The sequence below is a fragment of the Amyelois transitella genome, chromosome Z (genome assembly GCF_032362555.1).
Source record: "Amyelois transitella isolate CPQ chromosome Z, ilAmyTran1.1, whole genome shotgun sequence".
Lineage (NCBI taxonomy): Eukaryota > Metazoa > Arthropoda > Insecta > Lepidoptera > Pyralidae > Amyelois > Amyelois transitella.
This window is the reverse complement of record NC_083535.1, coordinates 7,516,888-7,543,437: the sequence shown is the minus strand read 5'-3', so window position 1 is coordinate 7,543,437 and position 26,550 is coordinate 7,516,888. Positions and strand designations below refer to the sequence as shown.

The window sequence follows — 26,550 nt, the reverse complement described above, 5'->3', positions numbered from 1 at the left end:
TTTCCTTTGATAAAAAAAAATTGCTCTTTCTACGAATAATTCCAAAAAAGAAAAATGGTCATAGGATAAGCAACTAAAAGAAAGTTCTGTTTTGTGTAAGGCAGTTTGTGAGGAATGTGTGATGAATGCGGATGAAGCAAAAGAAGTAAGTGTACAGGGATCGTGGCCATTAGAAAGATAAGATATATACCTAGTCTCTGCCTACTTGAGATTCTCCTTTTTATCATCAATAGACCATTCAGCTGAACGTGGCCTTTCAGTCAAGACTCACAAGATTATATTTTTATGCTGATGTTGAGTACTTTTCTACACAAAGGTTGGTTACACTAGTTGCGTGTGGCAATCACTTTTAAAAGCATCGTTGCTATAGCAGGCGGCCGTCGAGGGGCGGATATTGCCGACATGCCGTAATAGTCCCAGATCGTCGTTTATCTCCCCCACAATACACAATTAACTACTTTATACACTCCTCGATCTAGTTCTAGGTCCCCTACGTTGACGTCAATCGATCTACGCTGTTAGGTGGTTGTTTGGTTCATTCTTATACATATACTTGTATAACATATTGTTTCTAGTACCTATGGTAGTTCAAAAACAACATAGTGTAAGCCAGCAACTGCTTATTAAAAAGGAATCAAGGTAAAGGCAGCAAACTGTCACTCTTTGAATCTTCAAATTATTAAGCCAATAGTATTTAAACCTAAATAATAGTAATATTATAGCCTTATCAATAACTGAAGGATACGTCGGCCGCGTATCATCGTATTAACTAGGGAATTCTTGTAGCACTACCCCAGTAGCTGTTGTAGCAGTTTCTAACGATAGACCTTCGGTTACCTCCTAAGAAGGAGAATTATATAGGAAGAAATATCTTGTTCTACTTCATCAAAAACCTCACACATATGTTAGAACTTCATTCTATTTTTTATAACAACAATACAGCTTCTATTCTGTCACTCTTATTAAACAACTTTATCAGGATAAATACACTTAGAACTTTCTTTGAGTAATGCATATACATTTTGCTGCATACACATTCATCACTATCTTCCTGAAAGTTGTCTTCTTGTAACCTTATGAGATCATTTTTCTTGGGTTTTAAAGGAGCAAGTGGAATATGTTTAGCTTTAGTTCCAGTTGCGTCCTTACCTCTCTGTAGAGGAATCTGAGATCACTACGTTCCTTTGACCGTGTCCCGTTTAACCACCTCAAACTCCAGTTATCTTTACGGGCAATAGAAGGCCTAATCACGCTGCATTTTCATTCAGACCATGCCACCACCAATGCTTGCAACATACCTAGCTACAACTATACACTTTCGTTCAGCGCTAGAGTCCCGTGGGAATTAACAGAAAGAAAACAAGTCTATAATTGCGTCTCTTCCAAATACAAATTTTCTCAAAATTGATTCAGTTTATGAGTAAAATAATTAGTTTCAAAAATACAAATATAATTTCTTTACAACAAGTATGGATTTGTATAATCAAAATTATGTTAGTATCTATATCAAAAGTAGCTCTGAGGTCTCTTCAGCTCGTCATTCGTTAAGCAAACAGGTGCGCATGAGTGCATCGATGACGGAGTAGGGGTCGCAGTTGGAGGCGGGCCGGCGATCCTCCAGGTAGCCCTTCTTCTCCTCCGCCACGGTGCGCGGGATCCTGATACTGCTGCTACGGTCTGCAACGCCTGAAAAATTGACATGCAAAAGTGTTTATTTGTATCGAAATACCTTATCACGTCTCCAGCTAACAGTCTCACAAAAATTTAAAGGCTACGTTCAGATGAATGGCTTAGTGACGGAATTAACATTCACATAATACAAAACAGTAGCAATGTGTTAAATATAAATGAAACTTTTAACAAGATCATTGGATGGTTTACGAGTACTCCACTGTGATCAAATTCCACATTTTTTTAAAAAATGCTCAAGCATTTATGAATATATGTTTATTCCATACTCCTGTATGGAATTTTATTACCTAGGTGATTCCAAGAAACAAATAATTATAGTTTAAATCTTATGGAATTTGAGAACCCAGGTGATTTGCCATTAGGTGATTCCAGGACACGAAAATGTGGAATTTGATCAAGGTTGAATCAAAGTGAGAGTGTGATCATGGTCAAGATATCAAAGTGGAATAATCCCATTGGATATAGGTACTCTGGATATAGGTACTCGTAGTAGCCTATTATAAACTTAACAAATAAATTAAAAGTAATATAATGAAAACTATATTTTTTTAGACACATTGTACACCTACAGGCGTTTATTTATAGCTATAGCCTTTCAGCTTTGTATTTAATATAGCCGAGAGCGAACGCGTTATATGTATATGTCGGTGCTAGTTTATTATAAATTCTTATAAATACAGACAATCAGGTACCTTATTGTAAAAGCGATAGGATACTGTCTCGTAAAGTCTTCCAAACTTAAGCGTGCAACTAGCTAAAGGCAATATTATGCGTACCTGCGCTAAAGTCATTGATACTGGCAGTCTCGTGTTGCCCCGTGAGTCTCCGCTCGTTGTCCTTGCCTCCACGAGGGTCGTACACCTTGATATGCTCCTTGTGGACCTTGGACAACTTTTCTATGGCTTTCTCGATTTCACTGAAATTGTCGTAGAGGAAGTTTAATTATAGGAATATTCGGTAAAATAAAATGTCTCTGGTCTTTGGTAAATCAAGGGCACACAAGGCACCTACAGTCTACTCGGCTTAGGTATATAATTTATGGTCCATTATAAGTCATTTTGTAACTATATTGCCTTATTGGTAAATACATAAGTACCTATATGTAAAAATATTTTCGGATTTTTATGTATACGTAGTAGGTACGTGGGATAATCAGATTATTCAAATTATTTGATCTCAGTCAAAGAAAATAAAACGGTGAGTGTGGTCAGTTAAAAGTTAAAAAAACACCATACGAAGTAATTGTAAAAATGCATGATGCGCAGAAAGGTACAGTTTCGAATCCCAACTCGGCCATAAACCAATGTCAATTTTTGACGTTAAGTGCATTAGTTTGAGTACTAACCGATGTCCTTACGGCGAGGGAAACATCGTAAGGAAACCTGCACATGCAGGATTTCACCTCAGAACTACTCTTGCTTGAGATACTACCATAATGTTGATTATACAATTCCATACTTATAATAAAGAAATTACATTTGTATTATGGTAACGATAAATTCATAAACTTTGTATCGATTATGATAAAACATTTGAAAAAAAGGTAAAGGTTGCAGAGATAAGATGGGAGCCGTTTCGAGTAAGAACCTGACTTAGACCATCAAGGGTCTATGGTCAAAGGCCCGAGCTCCTCTCCAGAGTAATAATGGTGCAACATTTTACGAGTATACATGCAAACTCACACAATGCCATTTTCTTCCCTCATCTTCTTCGTTGAGAAGTTAGTGTGAGCTCCAGATCCATTCCAGCCCTGGACTGGCTTAGGATCGAAGGTTACGATGACTCCGTACTCCTCGGCGAGTCTATGCAAAATGTAGCGAGCGATCCATAGGTCATCAGCTACGCTTACTCCAACTGAAGGTCCGATTTGGAACTCCCACTGAGAAGGCATAGCCTCAGCATTTGTGCCAGCGATTGGCACGCCAGCACAAAGACAACATCTGGAAAAATTCAGAACATATCTATACATACTCGTATAATAAAATAGTAAAAATATTTTGTCAGTACATTTAGTATTTTTGACTGAAATGGATAGAGAATATTTTTTTTACATTTTTTGTCTGTCTGTCTGTATCCGACTATATGATCAATTTGAAATTTACGCGAACGAATTCGCGGGCAACAGCTAGTTAAACATATTATATCAGAATAGAAAGAGTTATTATAATAAATTGATTCTAAAGAACGATTTAATTATTTCCTTTTCTTACCTAAGTAAAGTTCAACATGTTGTTTGCTTCTAACGTACTCGTATTTTGTACAATAATATGTATGTAATCAGTTTGATCTGCACTTCATAAACTGATAGGTATATAATTACCTCTTCTCTTTCCAAATTTAGATCCCAGATACATCATCACTTCTCTGGAGAGGAGCCCGAGATGTGCCCTTTTAATCATGATCTTGAATGAAGTAAGTTATGTTTTTACCCGAAGCAAAGCAATCCATACTGAAGTACGGTAAAAGCTGCACAAAATGAATTTGGGTATTCCCTTGGTCGACTTTATAACGTCTAAGACTAAGAGATATATGGACATCTAACAAAACTTTACCTGTAGTGAGCTTCAACGAGATCCCTAGCGAACACCTTGTTTGCGCCGACACCGCAGTAATACGGTCCCTGTGGAGGAGGGAAGCCGCCTGGTGGCCATCCGAACGGTCGCAGATCTGCGTCCAGAAGTATGTACTCCTGCTCAATGCCGAACCAGGGTTCCTCGTCTTTGCATCTGTCATAAGCATCTTGACATTTCTGACGATGATTTGTTGCTGTAAGTGAAAAAAATAGAGATTTATCAGTAATAATTTATTCAATCTTTGATAAAAGCATCAGATTAACATAAGACATTTGTTTTCATTGTCAGGAAATGTAAACATCTGCAGAGATGTCCAGGTTTTCAGGTATTTAAGTCTTTTATTTGAAATATATTATGTAGTATTTTGGTTAAAATGATACAGAAGCATGACATCATTATGTAGTTGTAATGTAGCTATGATCCACTTAGATATATTGTCCTGTTAGTATGGTAATACTTCATTTACCCACTGCATCGAGGTCGTGCAGGGGGTAAGTGAGGTATGACGGTAGAGGTCGATCCTGAGCTCATCCCAAGGGAGAAAGTGACCGGGCCAACGCCAGGAGAAATATGACGATCAAAGGTAATTTAAAGCATAGTTTTTATTAAGTAACTATCTTTTTTTCTAACGTAGGTATATAGTCAAATGGGAGACGTTCTAGCAAAAGGTCAGTGCAAGAGTATCCAAAACCTACGAGCTTGCATGAAGAGAGTTATGAATGTTGATGTAGCGAAAGAAGTATAAAGATTTAGTCTCTGCCTACCCCTCCAAGAAAGAGGCGTGATTTATGTATGTTTGTTTGTATCTTTTAGCTTACTTCTAATCTGCGATTATTTAGTCTTATTTATGAGCTTTTTTTTGTAATATAGTAAACTTAGTAGAAGACAAAATTTGTAGATTTATTCTTTGGTTATATTGTCTAGTTGGACTCGCATATGGGCCTTACCGGTCGGCTTCATATCGTACTGATATGTGTCGCACATGACCAGGATGTGGTGTCCCCGGCGGAACGGGTCCTTGTAGATGGCTCGGGGAACTAGCCACGTGTCGGAATTTCTTCCCTTGGCTTGTCCGGTAGAACTACCGTCAAAATTCCATACGGGCAAATCTGGAATTGAAAAATATTATATACTTATTTAAATACCAACTTTTGCGTGCGTCTTTGCATGTGCACATTGTTATTATTTAAAAAATATTTTTCAAGATAATAGATAGGTATATGTCGCTTTACTCCAAGATATTTGTTTGCAAAATTTTGCGGAGAATGATTAAATTAGTGAGAACGTGACGAGATAAGCGTTTAATAATACGAGTAATCACTAACACTTGATGCAATAACCATGATCCAAGCTGTTCAAGCTGGGTTAGGGTCTCTGGTGTTTGAAGGTCAGACTGTAGTCGCTCCATGTATTTACCTACTAACTAACCCACTGGATCACTTGATCCAGGCATCATCACTTGGATTTTGATTTAAATAAACTTCTTGCGGCAGGTACCTTTAGGCGACTTCGCTATAAACTTCAGGGTTCGGTCCTTGCATCTTAGGTGCTCCCCAGTTCCGTCAATCCAGATGTATGTGGCGAGGTAGCAGTCAGGCGGGATAGGCAAGTCATTGTAGCGGCCAAGGAGGGTCTTCGAAAGAACAGCATTTGGAGAATTTTGCAATACTGGTCCAGATAATATTTTTGGATTATCTGCGAAATAAATAATCAGAAGACTGAGAAAGTTCGTTCGATACCTTATAATATCATGATAATGTTAAACTATAGACTTTGGCTAGGCCATACTAAATTAGTAAATTTAAATTCAATTATTAATTAATCTCCTAAATTCAATCGTAAATAAAGCCTGTTTGCAGAAATGGTGATTGTAAAGGTACACTTGTGTGTTGAGTCGTACCTTCTATTTTCCTATTTCCTGCGTTCGGCATTTTCTCTTTCAGGTACGAGCTGAAAAGTAGAAAAAATAATACTGAATAATGACTCAAAATCTAAACTTCTTTTACGTAACTATTATCTCTCGCATGTAGGTATGTAAGTATAGTATCTAAGTTACGAGTATCTGTATCGCAGATTCAGAAAAACCACATGATTCCAAAGAAGTTTCATAGAAAAAATTATTGAAGACATTTTGAGTGAAAACCATATGAAAGAACTAGATACTGACTTAATTCGAATGTTTAATAGGTACCTACCCAACTCACAAACTGAAAAATACTAAGTATGTACATTCAGGGCACAAAACAAACATTTTAATTAGGTACTTTTTTTTAACAATAATTGTAATCTAACCAAACACATATGTGTTTGGTTAGATTACAATTAGTTATCGTAACCAATCGGCTTATCCATCTACAACGGGTCATGTGTCAGCTGATATATACCTAATAAAAGTTGTTTTTTTTGTTATTGTTACTAACTTTATTTTTAACAGATTTTATTTATCACTTGTTTGTTTTGCAATGTTCCTACAATAATTTCAATAACAAATACCTAATAAGGCCGAGCATTTCGTTCGCTTAACTTTTTAGTAAATGCTTAGAACACAGGAACCTACTGTTTAGTTTAGTAAGAACTGGTATTAGTAGGTAGGTACATGGCTTTTAAACATATTTACTGTGACCTATATGTATACATATGTATAATCATGTCTTTATCCCTTTAGTGGTTGACAGGGCCAACAGTCTCGCAGATACTGAAAGGCCACGTTCAACTTTAGGGCTTGGAATTAAGATTCAAATATGATAAGTTTCTAACCTCGCATCGCATAAATGAAGAATTCCAAATTTATTAGCCTTTCATTTACTGATCGCCTTTGAAGACAGCCATGGAAAAGAAATAGCTTTACTGTGACACCAACTAAATTTAGCTTTGGAAGCTCAAGTGATATTAGTCGTATCCCTCATCACCACTATAGATATCACCGATATTGTAAAAGGAGGTACTCGGACGGTGTTTAATGTCATCAGACACAGTTGGGATCTGCTTAAAATGTATTGTGACACTTAACAGTGCAATGTTCAATGCAGATATAGGACCTAGGTGGCTATGTAATTTGCAGGGAAGTTTAAATTCGTAAGAAGAAGAAGGCGTATCTAATTATTAAATAATGGCATGTGCCTAGCCTACTTTGTTAAATTTCACGGAGCTTAGCTAGTTTAGGAATTAAAAAACAAATCATTTTTAGAAATTCAAATTGGTATTAACGGCTGGGTTCATTTCCATTGCTTAAATTGGAATAGGTAGGAGGTATGCAAATTTGTCTGATAACATTAAGTATGTAAATATGCGCAAATTTTGATACAGCGAAAAAAACAACCTGCCCGTTGTCGTTGTGCTCTTGACCTTTATTTCAGCAAAAATATTTACAACTTCTAGATTAACATATCAGATGATGAAAACTTACATATTTTAAATGTACGTAACGTTTATTTTTATTTCATTTATTTTTCTTATTCTTGTTCCTCCTGGCGTAAATACCAATGATATATTAAGTTTCTATTATTCTTTTTTTTAGGGATAGAAAACAATTATTTAGGTACGTATTGTCTAAAAATGAGCGAAGCATCACGCAAATGCTATAGTAACTACCTACTATAATAAATATAATAAAACAGTAACTGACCAATGTCTGCACTTGAAAGATATTGCCAAAAAACGGAGGGTCTAATAAATGACAAACAGAAACAAAATTGTGATTTTTAAAATTTCTGCCTGTCTGTATGCTCGTATAAGCAAAAACTTTTGCTCCGGGTGACTGCGGTTTCCTCAGATATGTTAGGCTTGGTCCTACTTAGAAACTGGTATACAAAATTACTCCCCAGGGCAATACATGAAGATTGTCGTTTGACTTTAACGAGGAACGAACTTAAAAGACAAAAGAACGAACAACCACCTACTTTATGAATATTTTTATTTTATATAAATTTGTACAAGACAAATCATACATACACAGAAATTAAGTTCGAAAATTATGTTATAGGATAGTTTCATCATCAAGGCCTTTAGGAGTCATAAGACTTCATTAATGTTATCTAATATTCGCAAGGCCAGCTAATCCATGTGTGTTCCGAACCAGCAACATTTGGCTACGCTGATAACGCGAGTGCAGTGAAGTGCAAACCAAAGATACAAATGAATAGTGATTTCTTATGTTTTTTTCCTTAAACATCGACAGAGTCTATGTTTAAAAACGTATAAACAAATTTTTACAGACTATAAGTAACTTTAAGTTACTAAGAGTAAAACCCGAATAAATATATTTCGCTTTGCAAAAATTTTTAATAAAAGATATTTATTACATTATGTTTATATTTATTAATTTATCTAATATTCATTAACTTATTAGTGGAATGTTTTCAAAACAGGTAAAACTTGACCCAAACAAAAACAGACATAGCAGGTGTACCATCACATACCTACCTAGTCGGTTTAATTTGATTTAATTTGAAGTAGTGTGCTTAGAAGCAAATGAGACTACTAAATTATGAAAATAAATAATCTGATCTTAAATATATATTATGGAAAAATACGTGTATGATTTTGCTAAACATACAGAATATAGGCATCGATTTTGTAAGAATCTAGATTAGTGTCAACGACATCACTCACCTAGTTAGTAGAAAATATTATTAGCGCTCAATAATAGATTCCAAAACTCATTCAGATTATTTTTAAACAGCTAACAACTGAACAAAACAAATGAACGGCACGAATCTGAGCATATCGCGGATGGCGGCTGGAAGCGCGTACGTTGTTTTATATCAGCGCGCTAATCTTGCGCATGCATGGTGGGAGCACTACGAAGTTATCTACATAGCAGAGATACCATTTCCTTTTTTTCTTTCCATTTCTTTTTTACGTTTGTCCTGGTAACTTCCTGCCTAGAAAGACACCTGACGTACAATCACGATATTCCGGAGTAAGTAACGCGGCGCAACTGTCTGATCTGAATCCAACGTAAGAACTCAGTTTTGCAGTCAGTCAGTTTTGTTTTTCTTAGTCCTCCTTAACGACTATCAACTTGTACTCTAGTTGACAATATCATATCCACGATACGTTGATATATTTGCACACATACAAGTACCTAGGTAGGTAGGTATCCTATAATCCTAGCTAATATTATAAATGCTACAGTTTGTTTGTTTGTTTGTTACCTCTTGTTAGACTGTGTAACGCGTGAAAAAATCAGTATAAGTATATTTTCTTGTGAGGGTTATTTGCTATAAAGGGTTGTTTTTTTATTTCACTTGGAACAGGTGAAATCAAATAATCTTCCTAATTCTTGGTAGGTATAAAAGTAACATTGTAATTATTATTTTTTAACGTGGTTTTAGCACCATGTTAAAGAATAATCTATTAAACTAACCTACTTATCCTATAGGTACTTAAACCTAATGACTGCATTTCATCGTCGATACTTTGTAACCTTAAACGCAATTACAACTCTAACACGCAGCCGCGGAACATTTTGGCGGGAATTCAAATGCTAATAATTTGTGCTGCAGTACCAAAATGTAGGTATGTTTGGTTCAGTGTGGATTATTGATATTAAGTGTTCATGGATAAGCGACAAAGAATGAAAAAAATACGCAGGCCTCCGGGGCCAGTCCTTTAGTCATTTTGTCTGAGATAGTTGGTACCATAGGTTAATCTCAGTGTTTTATTCAGCTTAAATTTTGCTCATGACTTTATACGCACAATGACCCGTTTACCCATCCGTTATGCTTGCATTACCTACTTATTAGTACTTACAAAAAGACAGACAAAAAGTTTTATATTTAAATTATTTTAATGTATGGAATTTACTCTTCTTCAGTAAGTACCTAGATTACATATTGTTATTTCTCTTAACTGCTTTGTTACTTTTATTTGAGACGTATATTTCAGGGCTTCTTATTTTTTATCACATAGCAACCGCACTTATCGCAATGAATGCCAATTTTAATACCAAATTATTTTAAACATAATAATAATTAAGTACTTTTATGATTTGTTATCACTTGAGTTGTGACTGAGCCTACAGTCGCGATATTTTTGACAGGCTGGTATGACAGGTATGACTGTATATAATAATGGAATTGAGATTGAAATACCGCTTAAGTGACCTTTACAATCTGCTCGGCTAGAGAAGCAGCTGGTACACACTAAACACTAGAGATGTATGTATCTACTTTTCCCACAGTCACCTTTTACGACTTCTGGTGTCGGTGCTCAAGAGCGTCTGTGTTCGAATAAAAAACCGCGATGCATTGATTTGCACATGTTCAAATAATACCACGGCTGTGTAGGTAGGTACCAAATTACTCTTTTTCTGAGTTACTATATTGTTCCTACAGCATCGCTAGCGTAAATTTAGCACCCCCTAAAAATAAAATACAGGTTTTTCGCAAATCCTACGGGAACTAATGTTTTTACCGGGATAAAAATACCCTGTATCCATCCTTGGACTGTGTAGGTAGGTATATATAGATATACGCGAAATTTCAATAAGATTGCTTCATGAGATAACGCAAGAGGAGGTAACAACCAAACTTACTTTCGCATGTTTATATAAGTTAGGATAGTTTAAGCTCTAAGCGCGAAAGTTTCAGGGTCGCTTTGTGACCCAACGTACCCAATCAACCTCTCCCGGTCTCCTGCCTAGGGAAGATGCAAGCGGATCTTTGATATGATTTCTATAAATTATTTATGACTAATCACTTTCACAATTTTAATAGTTGCTCCGGCTAAGAAGATCAAAACAGGAAAAAATATAGAATTGTACCTACTGTACGATAACGTTTTAGTTATTGTTATCACAACACAAGCGTTACAATGTTGTTCGTGAGAGATAACACATTCATAAACACACCCCCATTTAATATAACGTTACCTACTTATAGTATAGTAACAAAATTATTACTAGCTTGTCCCGCTATCCTAACCCGTTCGTGAGTTACAACAGCCATCCAGCTGAGTGACCTGTCTTTTCGGACTTTTGGCTCTGTCGAACTCGTGTGGGATTAAGAAGTCATATGTTTATATGCAACTCAACATTTTCTATTCGGGGCAAAATTAATGTGGGATTGACATTTTCTGCGCCGATAACAAACCATACAGTTACTTGGTACAATATTATTTGGAGTCCGCCATTGCCAAATTTTGGCATGTTAAGCATGATCAAGTTGACTATTTGACAAGACAAAAAGGTCTATTTTTAGGGATAATGAGAATGTTCGTACTTCTTGCCTTAGATATGGTTGCAGCTAATTAAAGTAGGATAACTGTAAGGGTTGGAACTAAAACTATAGTAGAAGTAAGAATTATTTATTTTTTTCATAATAAATTATACTTAAAATGCAATTTATAGGTTATTAAACATACTACTCAGCTACCTACTATAAGAAATATTGTTCATCAAAATTAAATATTCATCTAATAATATCACATATAATTGTAATGTGTAGTAACTATATGTATCAATAAATTTATTGTAAGATAAGCATTAACAAAGTTTTAAGTATCAGCTTCACAAAGCATTTAAATAAAATTAAAAGTATGTGTTGTTGCTCCCAACCTTAAAATTGATTCACACAGAAAACAAAAGTTATGATAGAACTCTTACTGTTAAAAATCAGATTTTACTATAAGATAAAAGCTTTTAAAAATGAGACTTAACGTTCATTTAAAAAAAGATTAACGCAATTTATTATAGTAGACACTCAAATTGTTTCTACATAAATTGATAACACAACCATTTCAATTATATCAAATTACAGGAAAGTACTATATGCGTAACGTAAAACAAAGTATTTTATTTAAAAACACTTCATCTATCTATTCTATTCTATGACTTTACTAGAATAGGTAGTATATATATATATATATATATATATCGGACACACTGTATCTGCCCATTTCATCACGATTTCAGAACTAAGGCAATCGATAAATATAAAAAGTAATAATCTATCAACATTTTAGATGTGATATATTTAATGTTATAAAAAAAATATATCATAGACAAAAAGCGTATGTACCTGTTTCCTTACAATGTAACTTGATCTCTATGAAAGATGTCAAATGCATATATTTTATTACTGTTTTTTACACCTACGTCATAGTACCGAGATCCATCCTGCCGTCATAGAAATCAAGTTATACAATGAATGGACTCAATATTTATAATTAAGTGAAGTACTCTACTTAACAATACCAATGCAAACGAGTACATTATTTAAAAAGAAACAAACTTAATCATTGCAACACTGTTTTGTTTATTTCATCAACTTATATTAGGTTACAAATTATAATTTATTCCAAACTAGCGACCCGCCTCGGCTTCGCATGGGTAGTAGGTATTTATAGATAAAACCTTAATCAGAATCTTTCCGATATTTCAAACAAATCCGACCACAACTTTCGGTACTTTGTTTTATTTGATTAAAAGAAATATCTGGCAATATTTTGTATATTGGCGGCGTGGTGTAGATGATAAAGATATTTGTAATACTTAAATAATAAAAACCATTGAGTGAGCTACAAAAATGTTTTAAAAGTACATCTTAACACGCGTAACATACAACAATACTTATAATTACAATTTAAAGTAATCACACAGAGGCCTCACTATTTTGCTAGGAGCACGGCACGCAGGAATAAGGAAGAAATTACTCTAATAGCATGAAGCTTTAATACCTAAGAATATAAATATACCACATTGCAAGAGAATTTGTTCACTAGAGGTCAAATTCAATGAACACTTTTCGTAAAACATCGCCTTTGTCTTCTACAAATTGTAGATGTGTTGACTTAAAAGTATTGCATAACAAAATTTCTTCTGTATAATACAAAAAAGAACAAGCTAATATCATTAATTATGAATAGGTACTACCACTATAATGGCTGCGGAGTAATACAGCATTAATAAAATTTACTATATATAATTTGATTAAGTATTAATTATGTATACTTGTTCTCAAATTTATTCAAATTGCATACAAATATGTAAAAAAACTAGATCATGTGTTAAAGTATTTTATTATATACAAATATGTTATCAGACAGAAGTATGTTGAAGTAGCATTATCACACCTATTGCTTTTCATTGTTTTTTTTAATCTACGTATAACTTATTGTTTTTCGACTTAAAACTAGTAGGTATTGTGACAATGTGTTAGTCACATTTGTGTTGTGATTATACTTATTACGTTATGTTTGATAAGTGAACCAACAAAACACAGTGAATTGCCTAATTTACCTAAACAACTACAAATTATTACTTCAATCACTTCAACGAATAAAAAATATTCATTATTATAACAATGTTTAAAGTTAAATGTTACACAGAATAAAAAATGAAAAGACTATTTTGAAGACGTCAGGTTTGAATTTTACTTGGCTTTTATTCTGAAACAAACGCCCGTGTCGTCAAGTTTTCAAATTATACCAATCATTCTTAAAGGGGGTAGGTTTTATAGTGAATAATAAACATTATGTTTTGAAAATGTACCCACGGCAAAATGTCTTCGTATTGTCCTTGTGATGCAGCTATAATAAGGTTAATTTATATTTATTGAAATGCTCTAAAATTATCACTACGATAAAAAACTACTACATAAGTAAAAAAATAATATATCTGTTTTCTCACTCGGAGTAGCTACCGACATAGTTGATCGAAGCTACCGACCTATAATTGAATAAACTAATTCTTCAAAATTTTAAAGCGGTAACATATTAATGTCTATTAAACTATGAAATGTGCTGTGATAATTAACTATTGAAATTGTTATTATTTATGTGCATTTTAACAATTTATATAATGTTTTCAATAGACCTGGCTAAAAGTACAAAATCTACTATTATATCTTATTACAAAACTCTGGAAGATATATGATGTGTAATAAATAGGGCTACGGCTATGACAATCATCTACAAAAATATTTTGGTTGGCATTTTATTATTACACTCAGAAGGCATATTTTGCGCGTCGTAATATATATTTATTACTATCACATCATAGGCTAAATATCGAATGTTTTGGTAGCTCATTAATGAACTTTATACATGCCAAATATAACGCGTGATGTAAATGTATAATAACAAAATTCAAACATATTGTACGTACAACATATATATACAAGTGCGATCAAAAAATATTATTTTCTTAAAAGACTTAAGATGTATTATTATCTATTCCGTTGCAATTTAAAGACACAGAAATGTAAACATTATCCATTGTATACAAAAGTTAACGTGCATTGCTTTTTGTTTCTTATATTTTCACGAGAAGTGACCATATTTTTTTATGCTAATCAATCAAAATTATTACAGCGATATAATGAGTCATAAATTAAATTTATTTTTGGTCTATACATTTATATCTATACAAATATGTAAATAATTTAATTTTTAACATTTGGTTTATATAATGTCAATACTATGTCCATTTTATGTTTTTCGACTAGCTATGGCGCGTGGATTCGCTCCCTTGGGAATATTCAGAAACATAGACTATTAGGAATAAACCATGTTATCCCTAATAGTCTATTCTATCTGAATACCAAATTACATCAAAATCAGTTTAGTAGTTTTTGAGTTTATTCGTTATGAACATAAAAAAAAACTTTAGTTATTAGTGTCGATGTGGATTAGAAGCAAAATCATTTTAAAATAAGGACCATAGATTTTATCAATGTTTTTGTGCTGTTTACTCACACATTGTGCTTCAATAAACTATAGGGACGACGTATCATCTGGTTTGGCCTTAGCACTATTTTATACGCCTCGAACAAACATTAAATACTAAAAATTTTGATAAAATAAAGATTTCCGGGAAAATAGCAAATTTATTTTAAAAAAATATGATCACTATTCGCCTGCGGTAGGTACAGCGCAGTACTGACACATCTTACAAATAAATTATGTACGATTGAAGGCAAACATTTTTTATTACTATCTTACATTTTGGTACAAAAGTATGTCTCTCTCGTATAGAATTATTAGAGGTAGTACAATTTATACAATTAAATATAGTACTATACATACTTCGATTCATAAATACCAAGGCTACGTTATTAACTATAAGGTTACCTTTTTAATGATTATAACAAATATACATTAAAATTATTAAGGAATTAAGTGCCAATAGGAATCTACACCTAACTAATCATATTGCTGTGAAAATTGGATATAACGGTAAATTTTAACAGCCAAAAAAATATTTCTTAAATGTGCAGAATAAAAAGCGTACAAAAAATCGAGTACATTAGTTAAATATATTCTACAAATAAGTTATCTTAATTAATGTACCCAAGTTTGTCACATGTATGTACCTAAGTTTGTCACGTCGCGTCATAAAATAGGAATAACTATTCACCGGCATAACGCCGTTTCTTAATACAAAATGTATTGGTGTTATAAATCTATACTCAGAAAGATAAATCGTATCTCTTTGTCGGGCTTTGTGAAGACATTGTGCTTACGCATATCTTCGATTGTACATTTTACATCATTTCAATCATTCTTACAACCTACTAAAGACATTGTAAGGCTACACGGAAAAATTCCGAAAAAATTACGCATAAAAGTTTGCAAAACGACAAGGAAGAACAAGTTTCACTCGATAGAGCAGGTACACTCGATCACAAATCAAAGTCAATAATTTATTGCATTGATATAACACTCAATGTGCTGTCTATAATTCGAGTTTGTGAAGTGAGACTCACCATTTATGTTATATTAGTCTATACTACAGCTTGCCTTTATTCGGAGCTAGAGCTCGAGCTGGAAGGCGTATAGCTGTAGTAGTCATTCTGCTAGGCGGTATTTATTTGTTCCACATTCAAGTGTGTGATGAACCGAAGTCGCATCTGAAGAGCCGGACGCAATTTTCGAATTACGCTCTCCACTTCATTCTTCAACGTGTCACCGACAAACATATATTTAATGTGGTAACTGGGGTTACATAGGGTTAAAGAAATAAATATTATTTTGGAGAATTTTTCCAAACCACCAGTTCCGCCCAACTGTTATATCTTGATGTTAGTCCTAGTTGCCTGGCTTTTGTCTTCAGAGAGGTGAGACTTCCTAGCGGAGTCCAAGGTTCTCATTTGACCACGATCGTAAAGTAAGTCATGTTTTTATTCAAAGCAAATCATTGCGGGGTCTCACCTATTATGAGTCACTTCCACATCCAAGTGCAGATTTTCCCCTCAATATAAGAGTTAACGAATAAACTTACGGACTTACATAACACAGAAACAGGTTCTTAACCTTATGACATAACTTACATCACATGTGTATTATTTGTTTAGTATCGAATTTGTATCAGTTTAGTCGGGCATCTTAATGGTTCGATCACCGACGCCCTTTTACCATTTTTTTTTATATTATCAACTTCCTAGCTCCAATTGCGTCCCAATTTCTCTTGGAGAAGTCCCATTTTTGTATGAAAACCTGTTAAAATCATTTTAAAAAGGATACAGCAAGTCGCACAGCGGGTCTATGTATTGTAGATGGGGCTGCGACTTGTCTATGTGCGCGAGAAGTTCGTACAACGTCACGGTGATATCCATGACTGTGCGAGACATGTCAGAGTTGAACCTTTGGAGGAACGGACCAACTAGGTGGCACAGGAAAATCAGCTGGATTTCACTGTTTATCTCGGGAGAAAGTTTCTCTTTTACGAATCTGAAATAAGGGGAATTTTAGATGTAGAGATGAAGAGAAGAACTATCATTGCTATTGGGTAAATCAGATTTTTACACGAACCCGTAATTAATCAAGGTTACCCATCCTCAAGATGGTTTCCCACACCTTAGATAGTCAGTAACCTTCTAAAGAAGAAATTACTAACCAGCCAACGGACAGCCGAAACTAAATGACGTAGTAAACTTAAATTTGTTTTATAGGTTCTTTGTAGAATAGAAAAACAATGTAAACCTTACGTGTATAAGATCAGAGCCAATAGTCACAATACAAATAAAATATAGATACTCACACTGGTACTTGCATGATCTGTCCCGCTCCGGCGTGATACCAAACGGCATGAGCCAACGCTAATGTAAGGCTGTATTTATTTTCCAGCATCGCCTCTTTGGTAGTTGACAAGTTGAACAGCTGGAATGGCGTATACGGGAACGGCCACTCCGTCATATCGGAATGCGTGATCAATTCTAGAATCCTCTCGTGTAAAACTGTCCAATAAGGATCAGGTAGGGCGGCCATTATGAGTCCTATGGCGTTTATCCAGAGTTGAATTTTTGTTGCCGGGATAACGACGAATCCTTTTGTAATGACGTCTAGCAGGTTGTTAGCGACGATGTTAGGAGCTAGCGGTAGTGACATGAGTTCTACGCAAGTCACGTAGAGTGAATGCGCTGAAGGGTTGGGGTACTCGTTGAATCGCCAGTCTGTGTTTGGGAAGTGAGAGTTCCCGGTCATGGCTGAGAATGGTGCTAAGGAAATTAGGTTGACACAAGACAATGGTTAGTGTTATTTTTAGAAACACTGATGTCTATATTGCCAGAATCACTAAGTCTTACCTTCATTGGTTTAACTTTTCAGATTAGAAAAAAAACATGGTTTAAAATTAAATGATTAATGGTTCCATTATGCATTCAATGTCATACTACAAGAAATTTAGGTCAATCTTTTAAATTAATTTTATTAATTTTATTTATTATACAAACAAAACTGGACAAATTAAAAATAACGTTACTTACTTCTTAAATTTCCTTACATCTACGTATATCTCAAATATTAAAAAGGATACTGTCTACCATTCTGTTGACGAGACCCAAATAGTAATTCAGGTCGGGCGCCCAACCTGTGGCATCCGTGTCGGGCTTCCCCAAATAAGTCTGGAAGGCTTCAGTGGTGGCCCATCCTGATGGCCTAACATCTTTTAGGGACCCTAGGACCGCATTCACGAGTTTCCTCTTCAATAACGGTTTATCCCTTAGTTTCGACTCATAATAGTGCAATGTGTTGTAAAGGAATGTTACTGGGCGGTCTGAAAGGGCAAGAATTCATTTGTTAATAAAATAGAATTTACCGAGTACATATTTTTCCAAACGGTAACGAGTAAAGGCTATTAGGTGAGTGAAAAGTTGAGTTTAGCTTGGGTCTTTCTGTCATCGAACCATAATAACAGTTGGTTTTCAAGGTCTGGTGGTCGCTCATAACTAAGAACAAGTACAATTAGTACAATTATTCTTACTTGATATATTTTTAGTAAATTAATGAGGAATATAAGATATGGTAAAAGTAAAAAAAATTCGATTGTTTATTTATCAAACACCCTTTTTACCGTAGATTATTTTTGTTTTAGAATCAAATGTGAATTTGTGGCATCTACATTCATTACAGTAGACAGAAGATAACATACCATGGAATTTATAAAGGTATCCCAGATGTTCCAGTAGTTGTTCCAGGTTTTTGCTGACCTGGGGAATTTCCAGATGTCTGTGTACGACTATGTCTAGCACGGGAATGAACCTGAGACAGACGTTGCTCAGGTAAACCGGTATGGGACCGCCGTAAGCATTATTGCTTGACTCTTCTGGTGCGAATTTTTCTGGATATTTCCTATGGAATGCTAAGTGCTTATCGTACCTGTAAATGAAAATAATAATTATTTAATGATTTTTTAATTAAATAAAAATTTAATTTGGAAATGCGATTAGTTCCCGATCGAAATGCTCGTTATTCAATTTTGATAAATAAAACAGATTTAAGAGGGTCAATAAAATATAATTCAATTCACATGGACAACCCATAGAAATAGCCAAAAGGTACTTGCCAATTATTCTGTTTCCAATGCTCAGGCGAGTTTTCCTTGACGAAGTCTTGGGCTCGGTTCCTCAGTTCGGAGCCCTTCAGAAGCAACAACTGTATAATGTAGAGGCATACTTGACTCTCATTCGCATCGGGGTTGGGTCGCAGTACCTGAAAACATTTATATTAGGAACATTTATTCAATATTATCAACTACCCTTTCTTTTTAAATTTATTCATTTGCGTATAGACAAGTTGCCATTCAAAAACGGCCATAAAATACCTATTTGTTTAAAGTAAAAAAAAAAAATCATCACATTGTAATCTTTTATAAACATAAGAGCTGAGAGGAAGGAGCTGGATGTGAGCCTTGCTCCCAGCGACCGCAGACCATTTACGCGGAGACTGCTCGAGTGGGAACCACGTGCTCATACAACACCGCAATCTATGAGACTGAAGGTTGACGACACATGGGTCGTGATGTCGATGTTGTACTTCCAGATACCAAAGTTATCTTACTAGCTCTGAAACCAAGATCCCTTCAAATCATCATCAATACTCACTAAGCACAAAACCAGCCTGTCAATAGTGACGATGTTGTACTTCCAGATGATGTCGTTGATGGCGTCGACGCACTTGTTGATGTGTCCGCCGGCCGGGTTGGTTACCTCGAACACTAGGTAGTCGCAGAATTTGCGTAAGTGCGCTGATAGTGCTCGAGCGCCGATCCGCTCTAAAATCCTTACAGGGCGAATAAAAACAATTACTAATGTGATACTTTGTGACAGATATATTATATTGTATTAATATACATACATACATATGATCACGTCTTTATCCCTTACGGGGAAGACAGAGCCAACAGTCTAGAAAAGACTGATAGGCCACGTTCAGCTGTTTGGCTTAATGATAGAATTGAGATTCAAATAGTGACGGGTTGCTAGCCCATCGCCTAAAAGAAGAATCCCAAGTTTATAAGCCTATCCCTTAGTCGCCTTTTACGACATCCATGGGAACGAGATGAAGTGGTCCTATTCTTTTTTTTATTGGTGCCGGGAACCACACGGCACTTAAAATATTAAACTAAATAACCAGAGAAAAACTTTAGAGTATTAAGGGGAATACTCAACTTAATATCTAAGACCCCTGTGGCTATCTAGAAAACATAATTTATGTCCTTTACCTGACTCAGGTTTACACACAGTCAAAATCATACGATTAGTATATAATTGATCCATTAAAATTAATGAACGAATAATACAAATTTGAAAGAACTACCCAAACGACAAAATATAATTATTGTACCCCTGGAACTTACAAAGTTCATTCAGTTTAAATAAATAAAAATAAGAAACCTACATTCCTATTTATAATCTCTAGACCCAGGGGTTTTGCTGTGCATTGTATACACTCAAACAGTATCCTCTGTTATACAGAAAGATAGATATATCAATGTAAAATAATGTAATTGCTTACTTGAAAGCGATAGGATTAATCCTATTGGTCTCAAAGATCATCTTCCAAAGCAAACACAAGAATAGCGGCGTGCCTGGCACGGAGAAATGCGATATGATGTCGTTGTCGTTGGCCATCGACGTCCATTTGCGATACTCCTCGTCCACTGATTTCTTCAACAATTGTTTGTTCTCTTTCGGCGCGGGATTCTGATAACAGAGGTATTAAAAATCGTAAATCGATTAACGAGATTCAAATTGTTATTATGATAATGAGTGATTAATAAATTGACAATAGTCCCGACACTTTGAATAGTACCCCAGGTTCTATCCAGTGATGTCGCAAGCGCATTCATCTAGTGCGAGTTTCAATGATGGTCAGGTAGCGAAGAAAAATCATAGTGTGTGTAAGATGCTGCTCTGCCCGTGCAGATTGTAAAAATAATTATAGAGTACTTGTGATTCTTCTTATTGGAGATTAGCAAGCAACCTGCCACTATCTGAATCTTGAAAAAATTAAGCCATCTAGCTGACATTGCAATGTGGCAATTCAGACTTTTCAACCTGTTTACCCAGTAAGAGATAAAGAATAAATATATATGTATATATATATAAACGATTACCTGTGCGAAAAACTCGACCAACACCGGTGGAAAGCACTGCAGAGTGTGTTGTGACCACATGTGCGGCGTGTTCGTCATGATCGTGGACAGCAGTTCCTTCATGGCCACGCTATCGCTGCCTGCTCGGTACGACAAGTGATAGGGTGAGGATAGGAGCAAAAAATAAATATGATTAAATTAAATATAAACTGTTATAAGATTATAGAGGTGGTAAGTGTACAACTATCATATCACAACCATCAGTTGCAACCCCATAACTTCAAACTGCAAACCATTTTCATATTGACTAGAGAGTACTAATATGAAAATGGACATTTCACACGGACAAATAGTATATGAACTTTTGTAATGAATTTTAAAATATTTCGAATTGAATGAGCGAATTACAGAATAAGTTCGTTTGATTCAAACAAAATCTCATTTCTATTGTTTCAAGTTAGCAAGAAGCTTTCACCTAAATTTACTCAGTTTAATAATAAGTTGAAAATAAACTCTTTAATTTTCTGTTACAAATCGTAGATTGCCATATGCTACTGCAGACAGGGAAACACACAAGGGTCTGCTAGAAGATTTTTCTTTAGAAATAAACAGCCCCTATGAACTACAGTTTCATATGCTTACTTTCTTATTATGTTTTCAGGGTACGTGAAATGGTAAATAAGAAATAAGGTCATAACAACATACCTGCGCCAGTCATATAGATGCCGCGCGCTAAGGTGAGGACCAGCACACGGTTCAACTCCTCACTCTCGGCAGAAACCAACGATTTGGGTTCCGAAACCACCCTCGACATTTGCAGCTGAACGCCAGAGCTGCCAAGGCTCGTAATCAGACGAAGGGCCGTACTTTCGAAACTGCAAATAAAAAAACATACCATAGGAAATTCATTGCTAATCTCACATTTTCCTAACCAATAATGTTATTCACAAAAATTTAACAGATTTTCACACCAAAGCATTTCATGAAGATGAAGATACCAAAGCCATTTACAATTTAAATGAGAATGACAGATTCATACATCCAATAAAATGCTAAGTTTTCATTAATTTTACACACTATCCCTTAAACAATTTTTCGATACTGTAGATTTTAATAAGGGCTTACCAAAGCTGCAATTGTGTCTGATTAGCTTGTGGATAAGCTGCGAGAGAATGTATGTTGGATAACAGAGTCACTCTGTAATGCGGTTGTATATGGTGGATGCGGTACGAAAACATGTCTAGAAGGTTGTGCAGAATTCCCCACGCATGAGATTTGAATACCGTGGGCAACAGCTGATCTAAATAACATAATAAATTAATATATTAGTAAAATCACAGAAAGTAATGGAAAGTTTCCAAAATTATACAGTACATCTTACTGACAGTATTTGAAAACAATTTTCAAAATCATTTCCAACTTACATATATCAGGAACTATTTAAATATGCATAAAGCACCAACCCAAATAAACAACATAATACTCAAAAAAATATTGATATTCATACTGCTTACAGTAAGGATTATGATATGACTGTTAAGACTTAACTGGAAATTGTATCGTAATAAAAGTAAGATAGACTTACGTATGAATCCTTTAATTCCCAGTGACTCAATTTCAGTATATACTAGTAATCGGCTGTATGTTTCCACTAAAGCGGGCGTCATCATTGTACTACCGGGTAAATTGGTTTTATTCTGGGCCAACTTAGCGACGTGCGTCACTATGGAGTGAATCAACGACATCTTACAATGTAATGTCAAGCTATCGAGTATGCACATAGACAGGGGAACAGTGGGTAGTGGCGGTGTAGGATTCCCGTTCGGTAAAGGTTTCTGAGGACCAAACAGCGATTCTATTATGATGCCCATCGGTCTCGCAAAATATTCGTTATTGGTTGAGTAGGCATTACATAGCAAAGCAATGCGATAGTCAGCTCCCATCAAAGTAGGAGTACTGTTTGATGTCATGAGGTGTTGAAGAAATCTACAACAAAATAAGGATATTCATTCAGTTAGCTATAGCAGTTTATAACGTAAAATAAATTTTAATAGAAAATGTTACTTACTCATATTGTACTTTCAAGTTTTGTGGCATTGTCATAGTTTTATGTTCTGTTTCTGCTTTCCTAAGTAAGTGCATCCAAATGCAAACAACTGCCATTTGATGAGTGCAATGCGCTTTGGCGCAGTCTGGTACAGGCAACGGCTCTTTTTCAGGGTATAAAAGTTCATGTAATTTAATTATGGGTAGGAAATTAGACAAAGGATTCCTCTGTATACTTCCTGAAATAAACTGGAGGAGGACCCACATGAGATGATCGCGGCCTTTCTTCATATCGTGACCTATCAATTTGTTGTGCAGGCCCATGACTATGTTTGGAAATGAAGCAAAGCCAATCAATATCAGGTATATCACTTGGGATGACAAATGAAGCCAGCACCAGTGTGTTGATGACATCTCGTCTTCTTCATTTTCCTGTTCACTTCTTTCCATTGGTAAAATCATGAGCTCTACTAACTGATCTTCTAATGCGATACAACGCTGCTTATGCTGTTTTTGCAACCCCAGCATGGAACACATCATGTCTCTAGAATATGGTTGTTGTAGAACATGCCTCAGCAATGCAATCTGTGGCTTTAACAATTCGTCATCATATGGCAAATTACCTTTTAGTGAAAATTTTAGAGTAGTTGGGTCTAACCGCCATGGATTTATTAAGTGATCTGCATATCCAGAGAACTCTACTACCGGGAGCATGTGCGAGTGCCCTATTATTGACACCATTTGAGCACAGGGCTTAAAACTTTCTACAAAGCTTGTTAATAACTTGGCTAGTTGCCAGTGTGGCCAGTGGTTGTTATCGGGATAGTCTTTCTGAATTTCTGTCACAATAAAGTAGGCTGGTAGCAATGATGCATTTCTATCAAATATGTACTCTATTACACTATATAATGCTTTTAGCTGAGGCATTGTGCTAGAATTTAACCGTACTGGTAATGTATGAGCTTTTTCTCTGCATCCCTATTAAAATAAAAATTTCATCAATAATAATTACTATATTGTTAATGGATGTAACTTTTTTACTTAAGAAGTTTTAATAGAAAGAGAAATATATATACTCACTTTCATTATTTCCCTCACTCCTTTATAATCAACACCACCAATTACCCTCCTAATCAAATTGAAACATTCAATCCAATAGTCAGCATTTTGATATACCAGCTTATCACTAGTTAGTATGCAGTCACACAACATTCTGGAATCAAATTTTATTGTTGTAGACTAAACATACAAAATTTAGAGCTCGTAAAACTTGTTGTCTGCACTAATTCAGACAATACTTACAATTCATAAAAAATGGATTATGCAATTAATCTTTGCAATACATTATGCATGCACTTTATCATAATTTTCTGCAATGATCATGAAAATCAAGGATGAAATTAAATACGTGTTTTTAAGAATATAAATGTTCATCCTTACTTTTCATAATTGTTTTATTTAAAAAGAAATAAGAATATAGAATCAAACTCACTGCTCAACTAAATGAATGAAGAAAATTTATATTACCTAGGTTGAAACTCGTCAACCATGGACTGCATGTGTTTGTATGTATTTTGGACATACAAAGTTTTAGTAATAAAGGTTATATGACGATGGCACTATTTTGTGATTAAAAAGTTTTTATTGAAAAACAAATTACCTTGCTTGTAAAATGTTAGTATTCACCAGGTTTTCTAGAAGTGTGAGAAGTTGCTTCATTTTATATCTATTTGTTAAAACTGCTGTCAAACTGAGGTACTGTCTGATTGCTGACTCTTGTAGCTCGGCACTCAATGTAGTCATGACAGCACACAACTTCTTCTGGTACATGAACAGTCTCTCATTTTCTTGTTCAGGCTTGTGAACCAAGAAACAACTGAATGCCTCTTCCACTGCCTCTACACGCTATAAAAAAAGAACATTAGTCAGTTACCCTTTTTTTTATTGTGTATTTAATGTTCTAAATATCAAATATTTATTTCAATAAAAACTCACCAGTATTTCATGAACAATGTTGGCTACTTGGTTATCTGCCATTTTATTTGTAGAAATCTGCAGAATTCTTAACAGATTTTCACCAAAACTTACTGAAACAATAATATTTACACAATAAATGATAAAATTAAATAACTGATGTGTTAGCATGCCACATCTTTAAATCTCACTTCTATTAATATGCCATGCAGTAAAACATGTATTTTTGGCTTGGCCTACCCGATAAAGTTGTGACATGTGTGGAATACAAAGACATCAATCTATAATTAATAAAAGCTGTTATAGTTCAATCATGGCTTCTCCAGCATACTTCCCAGTTGTATTAAATAGGCTCTCAGCAGGCTTAAATTCTCTTAGAAGTATTACCAAAATCAATGCGGCGATAGTGGACATATTCGCTTATTATTTGCACTCACATGTACACATCTATACAAAATTAAAAGAACATGCAGTAAAATCAACAGATGTTTTATTTTTTATACAAAGCACTTGTTGCCTGACGATAAATTTGTAAAAATGTATCCAACTGCGAAGCTCAAGAACTGAACGTATATATCATTACAGTACATCAGGATCAAAACATAATTAATTTAATATTTACAAGTAAATTAAAGATTTGTAGACGGATAACCAAATAGTAAACACAAATAGGTACCTTGCTACCATGAATGAATGCAGGGGAAAAATCTTTACACACACATGGAAATAGGCTAAATCATACTCAAACGTAAATTCAAAAATATTAGTTCAACAAAATAAGCAACAGTAAAAGCCAACTAAATATCAGCAAAAATCAAATGCTAATAGTAGTAGTCGGTAGGCTATAAAAACATGAAATGGATATAATAAACGAAGTTGGCTGGATACTGTAGGTACTGCTGGAATAGTTTGCAGGAGGGAGATGAGTGAGTGACTGAGTGAATGAAATTAGGGATGTACCAATATCATTTTAAAATTTGCGAAAACAGTTAGTACGTAGGTAAACATATCAAATCAAATCATACTGAACATAATCTTTAGTAATCAAATTTTCACAATAAGATATTTGTCAATTTTTTGGAACATTCCACGCGGGATTTCCCGCGCACTTCCAGCTTACACCGATTTGCACAGATTCGCATTCGCAAAACATTCATATAACTTTCGCATTGTTCGATAAGAATGTAATTTTGATACAAATTTTAAAAACGATGTGAATAATTCGCGTAAAGGATTGCGAATACAAATATTTGTACCATCCATAAGATTATTTCGAAAGTAAATGCCTTTAAAATTCTCATTTGTTTCATACAATTGTTTTTTTTTCTTAAGACTTGCGCCATGTTGGTATTTTCTCGCAGCCATGGCGGAACAATGTCAAAATCAAAATAGTACTAGTGACGCTTGGATGATGCCGAATTACGCTAAGTCTAAGTTTTCTATGCCAAG

The 26,550-nt window shown here is 34.7% G+C and overlaps 2 protein-coding genes across 2 annotated transcripts; both read right to left on the bottom strand.

Annotated features, from left to right (window-relative positions):
- Window positions 1-1,433: 1,433 nt before the first annotated feature.
- LOC106134045 (glutamine synthetase 2 cytoplasmic) lies at window positions 1,434-9,036 on the bottom strand. Its single transcript, XM_060953911.1, has 8 exons — window positions 8,877-9,036; window positions 6,166-6,215; window positions 5,763-5,960; window positions 5,213-5,374; window positions 4,245-4,458; window positions 3,375-3,632; window positions 2,469-2,608; window positions 1,434-1,686 (listed from the first exon to the last, which is right to left on the bottom strand). Exons 2-8 carry the CDS (start codon window positions 6,194-6,196, stop codon window positions 1,538-1,540), a joined length of 1,152 nt encoding a protein of 383 aa, XP_060809894.1. The 5' UTR covers window positions 6,197-6,215; window positions 8,877-9,036; the 3' UTR covers window positions 1,434-1,537.
- A 2,507-nt stretch (window positions 9,037-11,543) lies between these two features.
- On the bottom strand, window positions 11,544-26,015 carry LOC106133959 (mediator of RNA polymerase II transcription subunit 23). The gene is made up of 17 exons (XM_013333871.2): window positions 25,778-26,015; window positions 25,123-25,214; window positions 24,788-25,032; window positions 24,208-24,340; window positions 23,150-24,105; window positions 22,667-23,067; window positions 22,207-22,381; window positions 21,787-21,956; window positions 21,103-21,221; window positions 20,502-20,689; window positions 19,589-19,766; window positions 19,051-19,196; window positions 18,637-18,863; window positions 18,022-18,261; window positions 17,248-17,692; window positions 16,731-16,937; window positions 11,544-16,202 (listed from the first exon to the last, which is right to left on the bottom strand). The coding sequence occupies exons 2-17, from the start codon at window positions 25,162-25,164 to the stop codon at window positions 16,064-16,066; spliced, it is 4,011 nt and encodes a 1,336-aa protein (XP_013189325.1). The 5' UTR covers window positions 25,165-25,214; window positions 25,778-26,015; the 3' UTR covers window positions 11,544-16,063.
- Between the last annotated feature and the right edge of the window lie 535 nt (window positions 26,016-26,550).

Excerpts from the sequence above, each read along its gene's own strand:
- LOC106134045 (XM_060953911.1), bottom strand. The coding sequence starts at position 6,196 with ATGCCGAACGCAGGAAATAGGAAAATAGAAG. Across the intron at positions 5,375-5,762 it reads TATAGCGAAGTCGCCTAAAG|ATTTGCCCGTATGGAATTTT; the intron begins GTACCTGCCGCA and ends TTTCAATTCCAG. Across the intron at positions 1,687-2,468 it reads TATCAATGACTTTAGCGCAG|GCGTTGCAGACCGTAGCAGC; the intron begins GTACGCATAATA and ends TCAATTTTTCAG.
- LOC106133959 (XM_013333871.2), bottom strand. The coding sequence starts at position 25,164 with ATGGCAGATAACCAAGTAGCCAACATTGTTCATGAAATACTG. Across the intron at positions 22,382-22,666 it reads GGGAATTAAAGGATTCATAC|ATCAGCTGTTGCCCACGGTA; the intron begins GTAAGTCTATCT and ends TATGTTATTTAG. Across the intron at positions 21,957-22,206 it reads CAGACACAATTGCAGCTTTG|TTTCGAAAGTACGGCCCTTC; the intron begins GTAAGCCCTTAT and ends TTTTATTTGCAG.